Source organism: Chiroxiphia lanceolata, chromosome Z, assembly GCF_009829145.1.
Source record: "Chiroxiphia lanceolata isolate bChiLan1 chromosome Z, bChiLan1.pri, whole genome shotgun sequence".
Lineage (NCBI taxonomy): Eukaryota > Metazoa > Chordata > Aves > Passeriformes > Pipridae > Chiroxiphia > Chiroxiphia lanceolata.
The window spans coordinates 21,618,444-21,638,648 of NC_045671.1; the positions used below are offsets into that span (position 1 = coordinate 21,618,444).

Genomic DNA, 20,205 nt, shown 5'->3' on the forward strand with positions numbered 1-20,205 from the left:
ATCAGCCAGCTGAGAAACAAAGCAGAGGCACAACACCACACCACCATCGTCTGGATTTCTACCAGATAGCATCCTGCAATTTTCTATGCTTTCAAACAGACCCTGTCAAGTATACATATGCTCCCTGTGAGACTGGAGGTGTCTTTCTACCACTGATGTGGCATTGTGATGCCCAGGCATCTGGTCAGTGGTGAGAAAGCAGGGAAAACTGAGAAGCTAGGGAAAACACTCGTTTCAGCAGAAAATTATTCCTTTCTATTTAAGTGCTAGCAATTAATACTGTGGCTGTTGCTCTAGAGAAGGGCCACGTAGATCCTGGAAAATTATAAGATAAATGGAGATTAGCCATCCGTAGCTGCAGAAGAACTGTAAGCTCCAGTCCGCTTCTGTAGCAGTTAAGATGCCAGTATCAGATCAATCCTGTGAAGGGCTCTTTCTTACACCCATTCTCCCTTCAAACAGCTGTGATATACAAAGCTACAGTTGTCTGGTGTGATAAGCCTGAACTCTCAACAAGGCCAATGATCAGCTTTTTCCTATAACTTGGACTCTCCCATGACAGAGAGACTCTTCCTGTGGAAGACTAAAGTCGGTATTCAAGTCTATTTCTGATACTTGGCCAATTCCATTTTGTACCCCACTTAGATAAGAGTACAATTGTTGAACTGATTCAAGAAGTGAAGTAGGGTGATAAAAATCATACAGAAAGCACTGCAAAGAATTAGGAAACGCACCAGCATTTACTGAACACTTCTTCCTCAATAAAGATACAACATATAGCCCTTTACTGACAGGGAAAACTGTAAAAGTATTTTAAAATTTTAAGACTGTAGTATTTAATATTTTTATAAAGCATAAAAATTAGTTTGGAAGTGATCAAGACTGTTTCAGCACAGCTGCCAGTATGTATGGCCAGTCTTCGCGAACGAAGATTTGGGAAAGGTCTTTACCCTTCGAGCCTGCGCAGTGGATTTTTTAGGTGAGACACAGTGTGCGCTGAGCTGAGCCCACCCTTTAATCCTAAGGTTCATCTGCCGGGGCCGAGCAAGCTTGGACAGTGGCAGTGAGGTCCTCAGGACGTAGGTTTGTTTAGAGTGACCTTCTCTTAGATGGATGGCCTTACAGGGCTGACGAGCTCCATCTGCCCGGGGGAGTTCCCTGAGCGGGAATCGAACCCGGGCCGCGGCGGTGAAAGCGCCGCATCCTAACCACTAGACCACCAGGGGGCCCCACAGCTGCCACTACCTTCTCTTATTTTACTGCTTATTTTGTTGCCACTACTGCAGCAATCTCAAAAACAGTTTCTTGACTGAAAAACAATTTTTTGACTGCCTTGCAAAAGGTTTGAAGTTGTTTGCCTTTCAAAAATAGTATCACTGTGATAGATCAATTAAAAGTCCATTTTGAAATTGTGATCAAGCTGAACTTTCAGTTTAGACTGTGTCAACACAATATGCAAACTTCCTGAGACAGGATGCATTTGTTACAGGAAGTATCAGGTTCTGTGCCATGGGAAAATCTTAAATCTCAGTTTTTAGCTGCAAAACCTTAGAGCTTTTCTGAAGAATGTGCTGTGCTGACAGTGTTTCCTTTCAACCCAGAGGGCAGAGTACAGGAGATTAGTAGTTTTTTTTCTACATGTGACATGTTAAAACAGTTCCACTGAGCATCCTTGATTGTGAAAAACTGTGCAGGTACTGCCAACACAGATTATATGGGAAGATTTTAGTACAACAGCTAGGTGGTGGATGGAGCAGTGGCTTATCATTAGCAACATTGTGTGGTATTGGTATATGAATTATGCTGTGCTAACTTCTGCAGGCTGTTTATGATATATATTCTTAATGCTTTTACACCAGTGAACATAAATGAGGATGTTTTCAAATTGCTCTTTAGGTTTAACTCACATCTGTTTATAAGCTACGCGTTTCCTTCCCTTTCATGTGCTCAGATGTTTCCTCATGGCTCTGGGGGGCATTGATAGGAAGCTGGTTTTGTCCATGACAGGAGGTATCAGTACTCCTCAGTACAAGAGCCTGATTGAGACAATGTGTGCGTGTGTGATCCTGTCTCAGAAAACACAAGTCAGGTGCTTTCAACTATGGATGTGTGACCTACATAAATCTTTCAACTATTTTCAGTGAAACTGACTTGTTACATGAAGACTGTATTAATTGTTTAAATCAATTCTAAAGTAATAGTAATGCAAAATGCAATGCTCTATTTAGTATCCATTTATATAGCAGGGATAGCTACTTATAGTAGCTAACTCTGTTTCTTTTCTTCCACCCACAACTTCCCAAGCACTAACTACTGACATGCCTATGAGTACACAGGCTGCCACACTGCACTAAGGACGGCTGAGCACAGTGCTCCAGGAATGCACTGACTTCAGCAATTGTATTCACAAGCTCCTAAGGTGCAAAAGAAGGCGACACTGACTCACCCAAAGCCGAGTCAAGCAGAAGGCTAACCAATATGCAGTGCCTCCCTGGTCTGTGCTGGCCCTAGGCAGGAACAGGCAGGCATCCGACCGTGCTCTCCTGTGTGCCCCATATACCCAGCTACGCATCTGCATTACTTGCCAAAGTTTATTATATCGTATAATAATACATACACTTTGACAGAAGGTTGAGTGGATTCAATATACAATACTCTGACAGGATAAGCCTCAGCATTTTTCCTCTTCCTTTCAGATTAGAAGAGCATGAACTTCACCCCAAACAAATGAGTGCTCTTTTTACACTAAAGTTAATATGTTCCTAATGTTTGTTAGCACTTCATAAAAGACAATCTAAAGAAATATGAATAAGCAAAGTTGTAAACACATATTTGCTTTTAAAATATGCATCAAGGTTTTAGTCATAAGAAAAAAAAGCTCCTGAACAGCAAATCCATTTTCATTCAGATGTTTCAGGAGTTATGTGAAGATACACTGACGTTAGAAATCTTGGTCATGATATTAGCCTGTATAACCAAATCCACTGAATTGTTATCCAAGCCTTAAATATTACCACTTTAGATAAAACTAACACCACCCCTGTAGTTCTAAATCACCCCAATATCAGTAAAACAAAGAACATGCATTCATTTCTTTTCATGTATTTAAAGGTCTTCCACCCTTCCCTGAAGTGGAAAAAGTAAATAACCAATTTCAATCTATCAAGACTAAGAAAAACAAGGGCAGTGCAGATGCAGGTTAATACTTACTGATTGCTGCTTCTTTTATGTTGTTATTGCCATCACTGATTCCTCTTTGTATTTCATCCAGCCACAGAAGTGCTGATTCATCTTGGGATTCCTGGAAAAAAGGATAGAAAAAAGCCTTGAAAACACTGAATTATAAGAAGAGTTGTCTGAACATACTGATACAGCTCTAACATACAATCTCCACTTGCAAAGCCCCTGGACACTAAAAGAATTTGACTGCTTAAAATCAGCAATGAAACATGTTCCTATTCTATTTACTGACTTGAATAAGCTCCTGTTCAAATACAATGCTTTGAAAGTTTTGATGTATAGAAGAATAGAAGAATTTATTTAAATCTCAGTTTTTATCTGCAAAACCTTAGAGCTCCTCTGAAGAATGTGCTGTACTGACTCTGCTGCCATAGAATTCATCCTGCTAAAGATCAATAAAAATTCTGACAAAGATAGAAACATTTTAATTTCCATGATATGCAGGCAAAGTAGTCTGAATGTCACATAAACCCATACATTCTCAGGCAGCACTGTGATAGCAGCATAGAGAGAACATAGCAGAAGACTGCAGGAAGTTGGCTTTCTTTCAAAATCCCTTATTTGGAAAGGATCCCTGTGTACACCTGAGTACACATTACATTAGAAAATAACAGTGAAAACTGATATAGAAAGACAACTTAGGTTTAGTAATGAAGACTTAGCTCAAATGGCAAACATTTCCAAAGCAGTAGAGTAGGTACTCTTCTCACAGGCTAACAGTGCATGACATTAAAACCAAGTTAAAACAGAAAGTGCAGGAAACTGGGCTCTACATCCCAACTAACAAACCCTCCTGCCCAGGTTCACAGGGGAACCAACACTTCACCAGACAAAATAGAGTTTCAGAGCTAAAGTAGCATTTAAAATCTAATCCAATAGGAGGGGGGAAAATTCATGCAAAAGAGAAATAGAGGTGCCAGGTCTATAATAGACTAATGATGAGAGAAATTAATGTATCAGTTGATAAAAATCTAGGATATACACAAATATTTCAGGAAAAAATCCCAGCCAAACTAAAACACTGTGGAAAAAGAACCAGCTTTACAATGAATACCTCTGGTTTTATCTCCAGGCCAAAGATCCAATAAATCTGATATCCACAGAAATTACCAAGAAAAAACAGGGTAAAAACCCCTAGAGACAGGCTCTTCAGTTTCTATCTTATGTATAAACAAGGTAGCAGAATATATAAATGACATCAAGTAGTGCCAGACAATCACAGGACAGCGGACTGCACAGTTTTCTACTGAGAGTTAGAGTTAACACTTGAGAGAGCATATAATAAATTCCTAAACTACAGCTGACAATTTTGAAAAGAGGATTGAGAAACTGAAAAGAATTCCTTATCTAGTAACAAGCATTTACATATTAAATACAAGAACAGACACAAATACTTCTCTGTGGCCAAGTACAGTTTATGCTGAGCCTCACAACTAGTTGGAAGTCAGACCAAAACTTGGGCTAATTTTACCTGCTGAAACAAGCCATTGTTATTTGCCACTCAAGGAAGGGAGAGGAGAGAAAAAAAAACCAAACCAAAACCAAAAACCAAACAAACCAAAAAGAGGTAGAGAAAAAGGAAGGGATGAGCAAAACAGCAGATGAAAATAGGGAAAAGGTTTTAGAGGCTACAGGCTGTGGAGGAGTAGGAACTGTCTGAGTGGAGCCAGTAGCTAGACTGAAGGAAGCAGACAGCTAACAGTGAGTAGGGAGGCAAAAGGCAAAGCAGAACACAGTTTTTTTAAGGCATGTTTGTATGTGTGGCTTCTTTCCACCTTCGCCTTTGCTAAACTGAGATCATCACATATCTCCAAGCCTGTCTTCTTCCTGGAGAAGGGTACAAGAGTTCAGCCATGTGACATTTTGTTCTCTAGATGAGACCCTTGAGGATTTACTGAACACACCCTTTGATTTTTCCAGAAAACACCTTTTTACCCCAAATGTCTGTATGTACAAATTTCAGTAGAACCCTGCACATAAGCTTCAGGCTCGTGGTAAATTAGGAGTTAAACTGCTGCAGTAAAGCAGTTTTATCTGTGTTGGACAGAGGCTGAAAGTGAGTCATGTGTGCATATTTGGATACGTCACACCCTCTTGCTGTAGTAGACAAAGGGCAAATTAGCTCCTCACCATAAACCTCATGCTTACAGGATGCTTCTGCAGGGCTGATCAATCATTCTTTAGTCACTCACAGAGGGGAAAAAAGTCCCCCACAAAGCACCTCTCGAGATGAACTAGGGCAGTACCATTGTTTGGCTTGCTGGATTTCACACACTACAATGAAGATACTGTTTTTCACTGGACTGCTCTCTCTTACTTCGAGTCTTTGCACAACAGGTGAGTCCTCCTTTCTGTATCTATTCCATATTTTAGCCAATAACATGGGTTTTTTGATAATGTTGTGTCTTTGGAAGCTGCAAACCCAAAGTAGGTTGCACCTGTAACATTATAGAAAACTACTCTAGGAAGTCTCATTTAAAGCAGATTTTTATTCTTTCATTTCAGTGATGCTTTACCTCCCCCCAGTTATTTTCTAGAAAGAATTTTATTTAAGGAAATAAATAAAATCACTGCAGTTACCGAAGACACATCTTTTATCTAGTATTTCTGCAGTGATATGATAATTTTGAATCTGCAGTGGTTTTTTTACAGCTTCACAGATGGTGTTACTAGAAGGAAATGCTCAGTTAACCATTGTGATAAAAATAACTAAAGGAAATCATTAGATCATAAATCTCTTTTTTCTCTCTAGAATTAAAGCTGTTTTCAAATCATATATGTATACACAAACTATATTTATACATGCCTATGTGTGCACATATATGACGTAAAGAGCTGTTAAAACTAATTTTCTGGATTAACTGTCAAAAGTAATATTAAAAGGAATGGAGTCTACTAATTATGATTTCAAAATATTCTACCATAAATGTGCCAGTGAGCATTGATAAAACCATTTTCCATATTTTGTTCAAATATGGAAAGCTTAAAAAAAAAATACACAGGTTTTCATCCAAATTTCAATTTGCTTCTGAATTCCAATTTCATGACGCATGCTCTAAGCTTTACAGTCTTTTTGCATTAAACACAGCTGAAAACAATTTTACTTACACAGCTGTTTACTCTGCAAAGTTATTTTAAAACACGTGGGTTTAAGAAAGCATTTTGGGCACATTTGTGCTTCATATGGAAACATCAATGTCTCTACAAAGTCCTCTACTAAAGACTGAAGAACAGGCTTTAATAAAAGTGGTATTATTGGTTTTGCCCACATGCTAACAATATTTACGTGCTGAAAATTTTCCTGCTTCTTGAAAAGTTTTATTCACTTACCAGTAAATTACACCTAGTACCAGCCCACACATATGTTGTCAGTTCTCAAAACTAACTGCCCTTGCTCAGGCACAAAAAGCTGAAAAGATTTGGTTTGCTTTAATCAGAAGCTGAAGAATAACGTTAATTTGATATGTGAGACCCAAAAAATAAAGAGTATTTCAGATTTTTAGTTTGAAAGTTTTAGCCTGTGTTAGACAAGACAGTGCTTTTTGCATCTTTTGCAGTCATGCATTTCATACGTGAAGTGACAAGGATGGAAATGCTGTTTGCTTTGGAAATTCGGATTAAGCCTAAGCCAAGGCTGCTGCTTATATGAAGAATTAACATTACTACTTTGGAGGAAAAACCCTCTACAGGTCATAAACATTGCAGAAGAGTCTGATATTTTTTCACCAAAGATTACTGAAAACGTGCAAAACCACAGAAAGATCAGCTTAGCACTAAGTTAACAATACATTTTCAACATTGGGTGTGAAATGACAAGTGAATACTGTTCTCAGTACATTTGATATGAACACCCAAAGCAAAGGAGAGTGTCACCAAATCTTTTAAAAATATATTACTTTTCACATGGAAATGTTTACCTTCCTCTCTCTGTACCTGAAGGTGAATTATATTGCTAATCTAGTACTTTGTAATTTTTAACAATTTTTGGTGTTTTTAAGGTTCAGAATTTTCATGGAATGGCTCCACAATTAAAACTGTGTCTCTTATTAAGACTTTCCGTGGAATTTCAGCAAGAGACTATGATTACATCCCCCCTTATGCTATAGAAGGGGAAACAACAACGATTCATATTGGAGAAAATAAATGCGCTTCAAAAAAGTCAAATGACTCCACTTTAACAGAAGTGAACAACACCACACTGGAATACTTGACCAGTTCTCTGAGCACCAAGCTAATACCTGCTGTCTACCTCTGTGCTGTTTTTCTGGGTGTGCCATCTAATGCCATCACTTTGTGGATGCTGTTGTTCAGGATCCGCTCCGTGTGCACCGCCATCCTCTACACAAACTTGGCTGTTTCGGATCTGCTCTTTTGCATCATGCTACCCTTCAAAATAGCATACCACATCAATGGGAACAACTGGGTATTTGGGGAAATGATGTGCCGAACTACCACAGTGGTGTTTTATGGCAACATGTACTGCTCCATCCTGCTGCTCATGTGCATCAGCATCAGCCGCTACATGGCCATCGTTCACCCTTTCACCTACAAGAGCCTTCCCAAGCGTGCCTACGCCATTGCAGCATGCACTGCCGTGTGGACCATTGTCTTCTTGTACATGCTCCCACTTTGCATTATGCAGCAAAGCTATTATGTGAAGCAACTGGGCATTTATACCTGCCATGATGTGCACAATGCCTGTGAAACGATATCTTCCTTCCAATTCTACTACTATGTTTCTTTAGCTATATTTGGGTTTTTGATACCTCTTGCAACTATCATTTTCTGCTATGTCTCAATTATACGAACACTCAAGACTCATGAATGGTTCTGGTATGTTAAAGTCAGTCTTTTGATCCTTACCATCTTTGCTATTTGCTTTGTGCCAAGTAATATTATCCTTATTGTCCATCACATCAACTATTATTATTACAACACAGATGGGTTGTATTCATTTTATCTAATTGCTTTATGTCTTAGCAGCTTAAACAGTTGTCTTGATCCTTTCCTTTATTTTCTGATGTCAAAAATTAGAAGTCAATCCAATATTTATCTAACAATGGTTAAAATATACAGGGAAAAATGAATTTAGTCCTATATTTCTATTACTGGAATTATGACTTTGTAAAGTATTAACACAGACAGCAACAAGTCCCAGGTGTGACAATTAAACTGTAAAAAGTGTTAAAACCCCACAATCTCAGTACAATTTACTTCCTTCCACACAAGGAATATCTCCAAAAATAAACTTCTCCAGTGCTGTAATTTTATCACATGTATTGCAACAACTGTGTACCTAGATTCAAGGAAGAAGCTCCACACCTCCATTTATTTCATTCTGAGGCCATGGAGAAGCTGCCAGAGTATCAGTCACCACAGCCTCTGAGCACCAGAAGAGGGGTACTTTTAAGCCAGTTCACGATTTCCAAATACTTCAAATTAGCTCTCAGCCAACCACCACTGCAGGAACAGTGATACAAAAACAAGTTTCTGGCCTAATGAAAATGGGAACAACTAAAAGCACTTTTTACATGCCTGGGAGCTGTCAAACGTTGTAAGAGCTCTCTCACATACAGTCAAGAGCAAATACTGCCCTGAATATTGAAAATAAAGAGCCAGAGTCCACATAGGTTTAAGGAGCAGTTAATCTACAGTTGTAGATACCGAGTCTGACTCTTCCAGGGAAACATTCTATGAGGCTGCTTAACCAGTTTTGCACTGGAGACTTGTTCTTCCACTTTGCCAGTGCCTGCAACCCCTAGACCACAGGGAGTGTTGGGAGCTAACCCTTATCAGTGTGAATCCAGGCATGTATTATTCTTGCTTGGTAAGCAGAATGGGGAAGCTATTTTGTAGTATTCTGTTTCCATATCCTGACAGGAAATAGCTACAGTGTTACAAATACTGCAACTGGTTATGATTGATTGCCCGCTTTAGTAAAACAAAGGGTCAGCTTTTACACAGATTCCAAAGCTACATATATACTAGGTTCCTACAAAATGAGCTCAGTGATTGTTGTTTTGCATTTGTAACTGCAGCATGTAAGACAGGGAGGAGAAAAATGTTTTATGTTGGTTTGATAATAGTATTGTAAACTTTACTTAAATAAAATAGCTTGCACTGGAAAATGCCTCAAAGGAATTTGCAGCCTGGTAAGACTCCCCCTTCTTTAATTTCTTCTGGCTCCTAATTTAAGTTAGCTTTAATCTTGTCATTCCTTCAAAATACACACAAAGAGACTTTAAAGACGGCTTTAAAATAATTCAAATATTATACAGCTATTGAAAATAAAGCTAACTAAACCCGTGTTCCTATCCCTCAAAAAAATCCACAACCAAACACAGGAACCCTTTCAGAGTTCAGTACATCCGTTTAACTTTTCAGTTATCCGTACTACATTCCCTAAACAGAGGGTTTCTCTTCACTGGGAATACACTTGATTTGAAAAGGCCTTCAGAACCGCTAAAAGTTGTGGTTTAAGACTATAGGAATAAATAAGTTCCAGGTTTGCATTTTCAGTTTCAAGCAAAGAGAAAATAGGACAGATCTGAGATTAAAACCTGTAACAGGTTCTGGCAGATTTGGGTACAGACTCTACTCCCCCAAAGCCACCACAGCTACAGAGAAGTGACAGTATGCTGCTTAAGGTGAGAAGGTTTGACCCATATGTTTTTCCAGATGTTGGGGAACACAGGAAGTTTACAGGGAAACCTATCAGATCCTTGTAAATCAAACACTCCCTTTTACCACAGGTCACTCTTAGAATACGCTAAATGCAACTAAAGACAGATTTGCTTTATCAACAGAGATCAGAAAAAGTGGGAAATAGTGCAATTTCTGAAGTCTATCTTTTCAACTGTGTTTGAATTTTTTTTTTTAAGGAAAGTTCCATCTAAATCATCTTTTACTTAAAGAATAGTCTGTGTGATCAGCCACCATAAAGAGTAAGTCTGTATCTTAGTATTTCTTTTAGGAGGACAGTGTCTTGCTCTCTTCTGAAACAGGAGCAATACTGCTGTTCACAGGGGGATGTTTTAAGTAGTTGTCAGAAGACTGCAAAACCAAAATAGCTCAGAAGAGAAAGGCTAGCAGAAGTCTCTTGGAATACCACAAATTTTGGAGTGAGAAGATTTCAACGAGACTGTACAGTTTTGGTTCCAAGACTTGGAAACACACTTTTATTTCCTGTCAGCACGTTCACACAGAGACTGGAGTAGGCAACGGGTTTGCATTTGGGAGAAAAAAACAGGGCAGGGCTGCTGTGTGCAGGCATGTGGGTACCTGTGGGCTCTAGCTCTCTGCCTCGGAGGCATCCTGGCTTACTGTGCATGCACATGGTATATCCTGGGCCAGCACTGTGCAGCCACCACGCTCATGGGCACACAAACACCCCTCTCTGCACACAAACACTGACCCTGGTCCAGCCAGGACACGTAAAGTCAGCACACACAAAACCCTCCCCAGCACACATGGCAAGGGAGAAAGCTTTTCAGCACTGAGGGCTCAGTGAAACTAGCCCTTTCTGGAAACCCAGGCAAGAAATTGATTTGTGCAAAAACCTTTTCAAAACTCTGACAGTAGAGTACAGAAACATGCAGTTTCACAGCAGGTACCACAGGTGAGGTAACAAGATAGCTGGAAGATATTTCTATTAGTCAAAGTTTGCAGACTTTCTCCAGCTGACCATATTACTTTTAGAGTCACGCTGTGTAAATATTAAGCATCTTTTCCAAATACTGAACATTTCAGGTGCTGTGCTTGTAGCTTTAGCTAATCTTGTGTTCAGTCACATACTGCAAGCTGTTAGGCTAATCTTTGTTTATGCTTCCCTGAGCTGTAATGTTAACCAGGCCACTGCTTTTGAGGAAGCAGATAGCAATATCCCACTGAGATAAGTTTAAACTGAAGGCACGTACAAGACTGTCAGCTTGTTCTTACATGATAAATTTGTAACAGAAATATGTACAAAAGTCAACTACAGTAAAAGAGCTTAAGTCACAGAGACTCCTCAAAGTACTTCCCAAGGGTTTGTTAAGGAACACCATTACTGTGACACCTTTCTGGCAAAAGCCTCAATTCCCATCCATACTGTAGCTACCTGCCTGACATAGTCCTGTAACTATATCCTTGCACAAATTCATAAATATGTCAGGACTGCTGCTGACCATACTTTGTAATAGCTGCAGCAACCTAGTAGAATTAAAAATAAGTGAGGTTACATCAAGCCAGTAGCAAGACATAAGCAGAATATGTCTTAGTATTAATACATTGAGAATTAATCCCTTTTGCCAGTCAGAATAAGTTGTAGTGCAAAAATTAATTAGTGCCAGTTTATTGTCATAGGCTTATTTACAACCCCATTGGCACAGCTAATCCAAACATCAGGGGAACAGGACAGGAACACAGATGCAAGTGAAAAGAACTGGGATTTCAATTCCTGCGAAGAACAACAGTGAAAACTCTAACCTTGCATTTCTGTGCTTTGGCATGGTGCAAAATATCCTGATAATGCCTTGCATTTGCTGGTCTCACATCTTGAAGCTTGGCTGTGGGCAACAACAAGGCTTCTAGAGTTTTCTCAGGATTTCCTTGGTCAACTGCTTCATTAATGTGGCCAATTGCAATGATTCCTATGAAACAGAAAAGTTATTAAGGAGGATGTACTTATCAAAGAAAGACAACTTACCTGATATCAGGTACAAACAAAGCAGTAAAACAAAGAACAGAAAAAATCACATAACAAGAAGCAGAGGCAGCAACAGCAGCTGACTTAAAAATTCTTTTTGCTCTAAGATTCACTTGAAGCTATTATGTTGTACGGTTTTCCTTCCTGCCACAATTATTGATTTACCTGAATCAAACCTGAATCTTGACAAAAAAAGGAAAACAGACTTCCCTACTTTCTGGGCAGAAGTATCTACATGAAGCTTAAGTAAAGATCAGGTCTCACATCTATTTATATTCACCAACATATCAGCTCACAGTACTGAAAGACTTATTTTCAAGTAGTTTAAGACCAGCTTACTTGAAACTCTGATTTGAACAAATGCATACATACTGCACTCCTAGCAACAGCATTACATAACAGTCTAACCTCATTTCTTGTAATTTCACCTTAAACAGCCAATCTTATAATGTTGACCGGTGGCACTCAGTACTTCAGTCAGTAAGTAACAAGGTGGAATGTATTTAGCAAAACCTTAACTCATTTTCTTCAAACTTGTCTCAGCAGTTTAAAATCAGTTTTGTCCTGCCCCTAAACGGTGTTGAAATGTGCTGTTTGTGGTTGCTAAAGCCACCCCAAACAGACATCAGCCAAGGGCTTCCCCATCACCTTCGAGGGATGACATCTCTGCTGGCAGTGGATTGTCTCTCAACAAGTCACTCCCAGACCCACCACAACCCACCTGCTGGCGTCTCAGATACACATCATCATAAGGCTTGGGGAATGATCGATTTTTCTAAGGTGGTCCCAAAGAGAGACCATGTAGACATAGGACTTGCTTATTGAAACAGATCTCTCTTCTTCCTCTGCTCTCTGACCCAAATAACCGTCCCCAGGCAGAGGTCAATGTCACTGAAACCAAGTGCAGCTATTTTAGTACTAAGACCTACACCGCTAATGCAAGACCACCTTTCTTAAGGTCTGTTCCAAGTCCTAGTGAGTGCAGCGGTTCAGACAAAAAAGTGCTCTGTCAGTCAAACTGCTCAGCACACCACCCTGCCAGAAGGCACACTTTGCAAGCAAATGGATCCATGACAACCACTTGACTAGATTTAGGAAGTAATAATCCAGTTTCAATAAGTCTGTAATATGAAGTTTCTCTTACCAGTATGAAACATTAACACTAATGGGAGTATGGGAAGGGCACAAACAGCCTGTTTCTTACAGAGGCTCTCAAAACTTTACTCCAGACTGCCTCCGAAATAGCAAGCAGTCTAAAAGCCACCCTCTCATTTCCTTGCTCGCAAATTTGGCATAACTTGATAGCCTCAGATTTCTGAACAAGGCCATTCAGTACATTAACTCATCTACCAAAGACCAAATTATGACCTCTGCGGGCAACGTAGAGGAAGAATTACTTACTTTCATTTTCTTCTTGAATTTGCATATTAACCATGTCAATGCAGTTCTGGATATCATTCCAGCTTAAATAATCTTGGCCTTGAGATGAAGCCTCTGACTTAATAGACAATAGTGTATCAGCATAACTATAAGAAGATATAAAATACATAAGTGTACTTCATGTATAAGAGAAACTGCCATAAAGCATCAGTCAGATGTATCATCTGTCATTTAGCGACTAGTATTTTTTCCAATGAATGAATTTCAGACAAACTCAGTTCTTTCTAGGAATTACGCAGACATGCGAACTGCCTGTTTTACACATGCATTTCAGGATCTGAAAAAAATCGCCCTATACACTAATTCAGAACACTTTTCTTGGCAACATGGGATGACAGCAATACACACGTTGGACCTACAATTTGCTGTACAGTGCAGCAGATAAATGTGGGAGAAACTATGGTCAGCTTCTTGCTTTAGAAAACTATGGTTGACTTCTTGAACTCAAAGACCAGAATTTCAGTCCCAGCATCAGGTAGTAGTACCTCCTGCTACCTCCATACCCCGTCCACATGGAAGATGATGGGCCATGGGCAGAAAAAGGGATTAAAAAAAAAATCATGCTTCTTTTGCCACAACTCAAGGTCCTCCAATCACAGTCTTTGTAGCCCATGTCTACTCTTCTCAGAAGGATCACAGATGAAGATGAGCTGGAAACCTTCACATTAGTGTTAAGATATGTGTACACAAGTCAAATAATTTTCATATTCCTGAATCAAGTGTACAACTGCCACACTATGTCAGATCAAGTACGTGTCTATTTTCATCAGACGAGGAATGAATGGTTGCCAGAAAAAAATAAATAGGAGAGATTCATCATTTCCTAATCTGACTTGTCCTTCAATCATCCAGTAGCCTGCATTTAAGAGCTTCCCGAGCTGGAGGCTATGTATCACTTTAATAGTTGCAAACAAGGCTGTGCTCTTTTAATTTAGCTACTCTTATTTGAAGTCTTGTATATTATTGAGAAGTGAGTCCCACTAGGTGTTTTGTGAGATGACAATCCTTTATATAAATTTTAAACTTTATATTTGATAGGCTCTGATCTTTTCTTCATTCAACTTTCATAAGAAAATAAAAACTAGAGTTATTAGAAGCTAGCAACTGATTCTGTTAACCTTCCTCACAACGTGCACACTTTTGGAGACCTCTGAAATATTTCTCCTAAATTCTCTCTTCTAGGAAACAGCTTCCTAACAAGTTAACGTCTTCTGATAAAAGCCATTGAACAGCATCTACCTCAATGAACTTTTTCTAGCTCTCCTGTATTCTTTCTGGTATTGTGCAACTCAAAGCTTCCTGTGATATTCAACAGGTTGGCAGGGCAGGTTAACATAAAGGCGTAATGAAATTTTATTTTATTGTTGAGTCTCACTGATTCCTAATGTTTCATCTGTGTTGACTGGTACCTTAATCTTAGGACTGGGTCACTAACATCAGCCAAAAATGCTGCATTTGGGACACTCTGGGGTCCATTTCTGCATATTTATAATGTTACTTCTCTTTCCCACAAGCACCACCCCACATTAGCAAAGTGGCAGATTATTTTTACTCCATCTTAGGTCATTCTTCTCCCTCTAACCAAAACACTGGCCTCTTATTCCTAATCTGACTGCCTTCCTTCCAGCTTTCAGACACTGAGGAAGGGCTGCTCTCAGATTCATGTCCCCTGACAACCTGATCAAGGTCTTCAGCTGCTGCTGCCCCTTTTGCCTTCTACTGCCTTCCAGAAGCACATACAGGCTTCCACTACCTTGACCAAGTGAAGACTGTAGTGTAATGTTGAACATACATGTGTGCCACAGCATTGCACTCAGCTTTTTAGCAAGCAGGACTGTGCTATATTTTTCAGACCTTTGCAATTCTGAAGCAAGGAAGGGCTCAGCCATGGTTTAAGGAACTTCCTGGACGTTTAGGTATTAAACACTGTTTTGTTTTAAAGATCATCTTTCAGAATTGCAGACTGGTTAGTGATTAACAGTGTCCAGCTACAATTGGTTCATGTTTTAGTGTCTGCAAAAATTCTTGTCAGATCTTAATGTTTGCTTTCTGAGGATATTTTCCCTGCACATCACACATCAGTAGCCTCCAAACCTCTGAGGCTGTGTGATTGTTTATATTCAGATACACAACTAGTACATCAATTGTTATATTATCCCTTATTAATTTAAAACACAGATCTTTCAGCACTTTCAACGTCATAGCCACAACATAGGACAGCCCACCCAGTAAAATGCCTACTTATTTTTTTGCAGAGTTTGCCAAGTCTCAACCAGACAAGACAAAATAAACCTTTACCGTTGAAAGTTTTCCTCTTCCAGATTATTGAAGCCAATGCATGGGTTTCTGAGATGATTCTTTATCGTTAGGGTGTCCTTATTTTCCAAGGCCTGGTTTAGCAACACAACAGCTGACAACATTTCTACTGCAATAGACAGTTCATCATGTGCCAGGTAATTCTGTAGGACAATAATGCACTGCAGTCAGGAAGCTAAATAAGCAGTGTAACAAATTTGAGTTACACAGTCTAGATACCATCAAGGAGATGGACTTGATTTAAAAAGCCTGGAAAGTCTCCTAGTTACAGGCATGCCAGATTGACACAACATAGTGATGGAGCTTACTGGGTTTGCTATATGTCCCATCTATTCAGCCTTTCCTTCTTTTGTCCCACAGTTCCATCTCTTCTGGTCTTACTCATAGCAATACAGTAAAGTATTGCTTTTCAATACAGTATATAAACCAGAGTTAGTCCTCATTAGGAGCATGCAACAATTTAAAAATATCAGTTGATGTGTAGCAACAGAGGAGCTCAGCCAGACTGAAGTGTGTCAAGTTCTGCAATTCAATATTGTCTATTCAACTGAAACCATTCATGCAATATAACAGCATGGCAAGAGAATTATGTCTGATTTTACACAACAACATGCTATGTTTGTGCTCTTTCATGGTTTGACTACATAACACCAATGAGCAGGTTGTAAGCTTTTCACTCTTACCACAGCATTCTGTTGTTGGAGGTTGAACAGCTCAGTCTGATAGACAGCAGCAGCAAATGAGTGAACAACAGGCAGCTGTGCCTCAGGTTTCATCAGTGCAACCAGTGTTTTACTAGGATCACAGTTACGGATTGCAGTATTGATATTGTCAACCGCTATAAGTTCTAAAGAACAGTAGGGAAAAAAGCTTATTAATTTTCATATGCCGTTTGCTCTTCATGCTATGTGGATGACAATTATATTATTCCAAAGAATATGATTTACTATCATAAGAGAAAAAAAAGTATTTCTGTGAAATATTTCAAGACAACTGCCGAATGTTGTGAAAACAGTGTCTGTTCGAAGGTATGCAGGAAATAATTGACTGGAGGACTTTAAAGTTTCTGGACTTTTAGAAATGAGACATTCCTTATTGTCCCTTTAACACAAAACAAGGAACTGACCCCATCCTAGAAAGACCTAACTCTTCTCCTGAGTTTGTTTGCACCAGGTATTAGTAGGTATGTCAGCTCCAGCACCTCAGTCTTGCTTCACCCCAAATACTCCCTGCCCTCTGCACCATGTTTCCTCCCTCACCTCTTTCTTTTGGCAGGACCTAATTGAGCTAGGTAAAACAAGCCTGTCCTGCAACACCAACAAAATTATTACTGTAGATTTCAGGAGGCTTGGTAGAAATCATCCAAATACGCTGGAGGGTGGGGATTTTCTGCCAGAAAAGCAGTAGCTGAACCAATGGAAAACCACATGCTATGGTTTCTATAACTTTCTCTGCATGTCAACACCTACTCATTTGTCTGCCAGTGTGGAAGATCAGTCCTCACAAGCACTGCCATATAGAAATTAATCCCTTTGCTACAGAGCTCAGATTTTCATTTAAACAGACCACAACAGAGGCATATGAGAAGTGTGAGTGTAACCCTTTTTGGTACCTGAACAACTTGCCTGTTTTGCTTTTTGCTGAACTGACTTCATTACAGGTTTGAAGCCCAGCAGAAAAATGCTGAAAACCACTTCCCACATGGGCAGCTGCAGAAGTGTTACAACACTTCTCAGCTTAGTCAGTGCCACCATAATTGCACACCTGGAGGAGCCATCTCTGAAGAAACCCAGGCCAGGACACACCCAGGAACACGCTGTACAAGGGACCACTGTGGTTTTGCAGAAAAGGAAGTAACCTTGAAGGTTAGAGCTCATATGGCCAAATAAAGAATAGCAATTATGCAAACACCTTTTCCATCAATAATCCCTATTTCCTCCACCTTATCATATGGCTTTTCTGTGTACTATTATCCAGGGAACACTTTTAGTCACCACTGACTGCTCAAATCTGTATAAGACTTCTTATACAGCAGGCACCATCCACAGTTCATGTACGCAGCAACACTCAGAACTTACACAACAGAAGGACTTTGAAAACCTTCTTAAGTACACAAGCCCACCTAAAACAGCTCCTCACCTTCCACTTCAATTGCTTTGGAGCCAAGTCACACGGGGCTATGTTGTCCCTTGAAAGCTATTCCTGAGGTTAGAAAAAGGAAAGGCTCTCACAGCTAGAGTGTGCATGCATTTTTAGAGGAAAGAGCAAAGAGGAAAAGAGTCAAGGTCCACAGATATACTAGACTAGTTCTGCAGCCAATAACCAAGGTACTGATTTCTTATTCTGAAACTGAACAACACACTATGTTGCTCACAGTCCCGTAACAAAACCCACTAATCGTAAGAACTAAGTTTCTCTCTAGATTGCTGTTAATGCTTTTCACACATCACATTTTCATCTTCCTTTCCTTTACCCAGAGGTAACTCTTTCAGAGAAAGTACTCCTCAGCATGGCTAACTAATCTGAAAGAGGCAAACATATAAGGGATCAAGTTAAACTTATCTTCTGGCTTAAACTGACCTCATGGTACAGCCTTTAGGCACATTACAAGAGCAATCAGCCTGCATTCAAAGCATTGGAAACAGTACCAGAGACAAAACAGCCACTAAGCCATGCCCAGACGCAGCATGAAACGACAGCAGACTAACCAAAGGTTAACTTCCTAGCAAAGAAGTTTCCAGTCAAAAGCAGCAGTAAATGCACTGCAAATTTAGATCCCCCTTAACTATATTTTTTACGAACTATAACTTGTGTCATGTGGTATTCTTAGCAGAATAGGTTAGATTTAGATACATATGTCTAAAAGTGAGAATAATTTCCCTCTGTGATGTGATTGCAAAATATTCTTCCATGTGATCATTCTATTTTAATTCTACAAGTGTGGTCATCGCTTCCAAGTGAGGATTAATACTGCACTGATAAATATTTGTTCAAGTCACCAAGCTATGCACTGTCTTCAGTTTTAGCCAATGTGTTCATCAGTGGTACAAATTATTCACAGAAAAAAGTTTTACCTATCTCAGATAAGAGTACACCCAATGCAGCACAGATTGGTGACTTGGCAATTGTGACACCGAGACAAACAATTGCCAGAATAAAATGCAACACATACGGTTTCAGTTTGAGAAACCTTGTTTATGTGCAAGAAATGGTGGACTCAATTAATCAGCTTAACATAATTAAATTGTAATGGTAAAAAAAAGAGTATTAAAACAGTTACTCACTAAGTTTGTGAGCCTCAGCTTCAGCATTGGCAACACTAACTTCTTTCTGTATTTCATTTTTGTCGAGCATATTTGGAATCCCTGCTATCTAACAGATCAGAAAAACAAGATTGAATTATGGTTTTAAGTTTGATGGGAGATAAGGGATAAAGCCCGATGATGATACACTAGGACTATACTATCATCTGTATATCAAATACAATGGCACGGTAAACACAGCATTAATATTTTCCTGTGATTTTCACTGTACCTATATATTTTCTCTTTAAAAGCCAATTGTCACTTTAATTTGCTGTTAGTTATTCAATATTACCTTTATTTGTGCTCAAATTATAATTAATTTTGAAAAAGAAGTATTAGAGGTTTCATGTTATATCTCAAATTTTCTTCTTGTATCTTAGTAATGACTTATAAGGGCACCATGCTCTTTAGAGCAAATGCAGTTTTTTGGTGTTGATCAGTACATCAATTATTCTGAAATCTTTATAAAACTTTTCATAAGTGATGTTGAAGACAGAGAAGACATAATTTCTCTCTGGATTAAAATCAACTAAAAAAGTGCAAACTGACACATAGTACCTGTTCCATTCAATTACCTGTATTTTCTGTTCTTTAGAATCACACAATTGCAATAGGTACCATGAGGAATTTTGTGGCAGAACTTCAAGTAGGCTCAGAGCAGGACGGTTCAAACCTGCCATCAGTGCCAGTTCATCTTGCCGGTCAATAGCCTTATTCACTTGGACTAAAGCTATGTGAACTGAAATGAAAACAACGCCTATAAACAGCAAATAAGGTTTTCATGGGGGGAAAAAAAAGTCCGTTGCTGTCAGCATCTCACTTTTTGTAAAAGCCAGCTAGGGTGGCAATCTTTATCTGGCAGAAAATTATCTCTTTCAAGTCCAGTCCTACAAAGGGAGTCTCTGGATCTGTGGGATCAGTTCAGCCACAGCTAAGTGGAAGCTTATGAATGAATTTTGGCTTTATATAGAAGAGGGGGTCAAAATTTACAGTATTCTGCACACAAAGGGAACATAAGGAAACAGAGCAGGCAACAAATGATTTGATTCTGAATGGAGGAATCCTTACAGCAAAAAACACAGACATTAGCCTCCCTCTCCCGAAAGATTAGTAGAGAAGGAGTAGCATGAAAAAACAGTTGTAGACATATATTAGCTACTTTTGCGTATTTTGTAAGTTTCCATAGAAATATTTTGTTTGTTCAGGTGGATTCAAGTT

General features: G+C 39.2%; 2 protein-coding genes across 12 annotated transcripts in view; one reads left to right on the forward strand and one right to left on the reverse strand.

Moving 5' to 3' along the window:
* The window catches only part of IQGAP2 (IQ motif containing GTPase activating protein 2), a 128,767-nt gene that overhangs the window by 29,529 nt on the left and 79,033 nt on the right, over positions 1-20,205 (reverse strand). For 5 of the 11 annotated variants that reach the window (XM_032675292.1, XM_032675291.1, XM_032675288.1 and 2 more), the window contains 7 exons: positions 19,563-19,726; positions 18,967-19,054; positions 16,366-16,529; positions 15,665-15,825; positions 13,328-13,452; positions 11,707-11,870; positions 3,211-3,301 (listed from right to left, as the gene is read on the reverse strand). In XM_032675292.1, coding sequence (XP_032531183.1) covers positions 3,211-3,301; positions 11,707-11,870; positions 13,328-13,452; positions 15,665-15,825; positions 16,366-16,529; positions 18,967-19,054; positions 19,563-19,726 — 957 coding nt within the window. The remainder of the gene's footprint in view (positions 1-3,210; positions 3,302-11,706; positions 11,871-13,327; positions 13,453-15,664; positions 15,826-16,365; positions 16,530-18,966; positions 19,055-19,562; positions 19,727-20,205) is intronic. The other 6 variants (XM_032675296.1, XM_032675293.1, XM_032675294.1 and 3 more) reach the window with 3 other exon arrangements.
* F2RL2 (coagulation factor II thrombin receptor like 2) lies at positions 5,092-9,357 on the forward strand. The gene is made up of 2 exons (XM_032675300.1): positions 5,092-5,577; positions 7,239-9,357. The coding sequence occupies exons 1-2, from the start codon at positions 5,520-5,522 to the stop codon at positions 8,324-8,326; spliced, it is 1,146 nt and encodes a 381-aa protein (XP_032531191.1). The 5' UTR covers positions 5,092-5,519; the 3' UTR covers positions 8,327-9,357.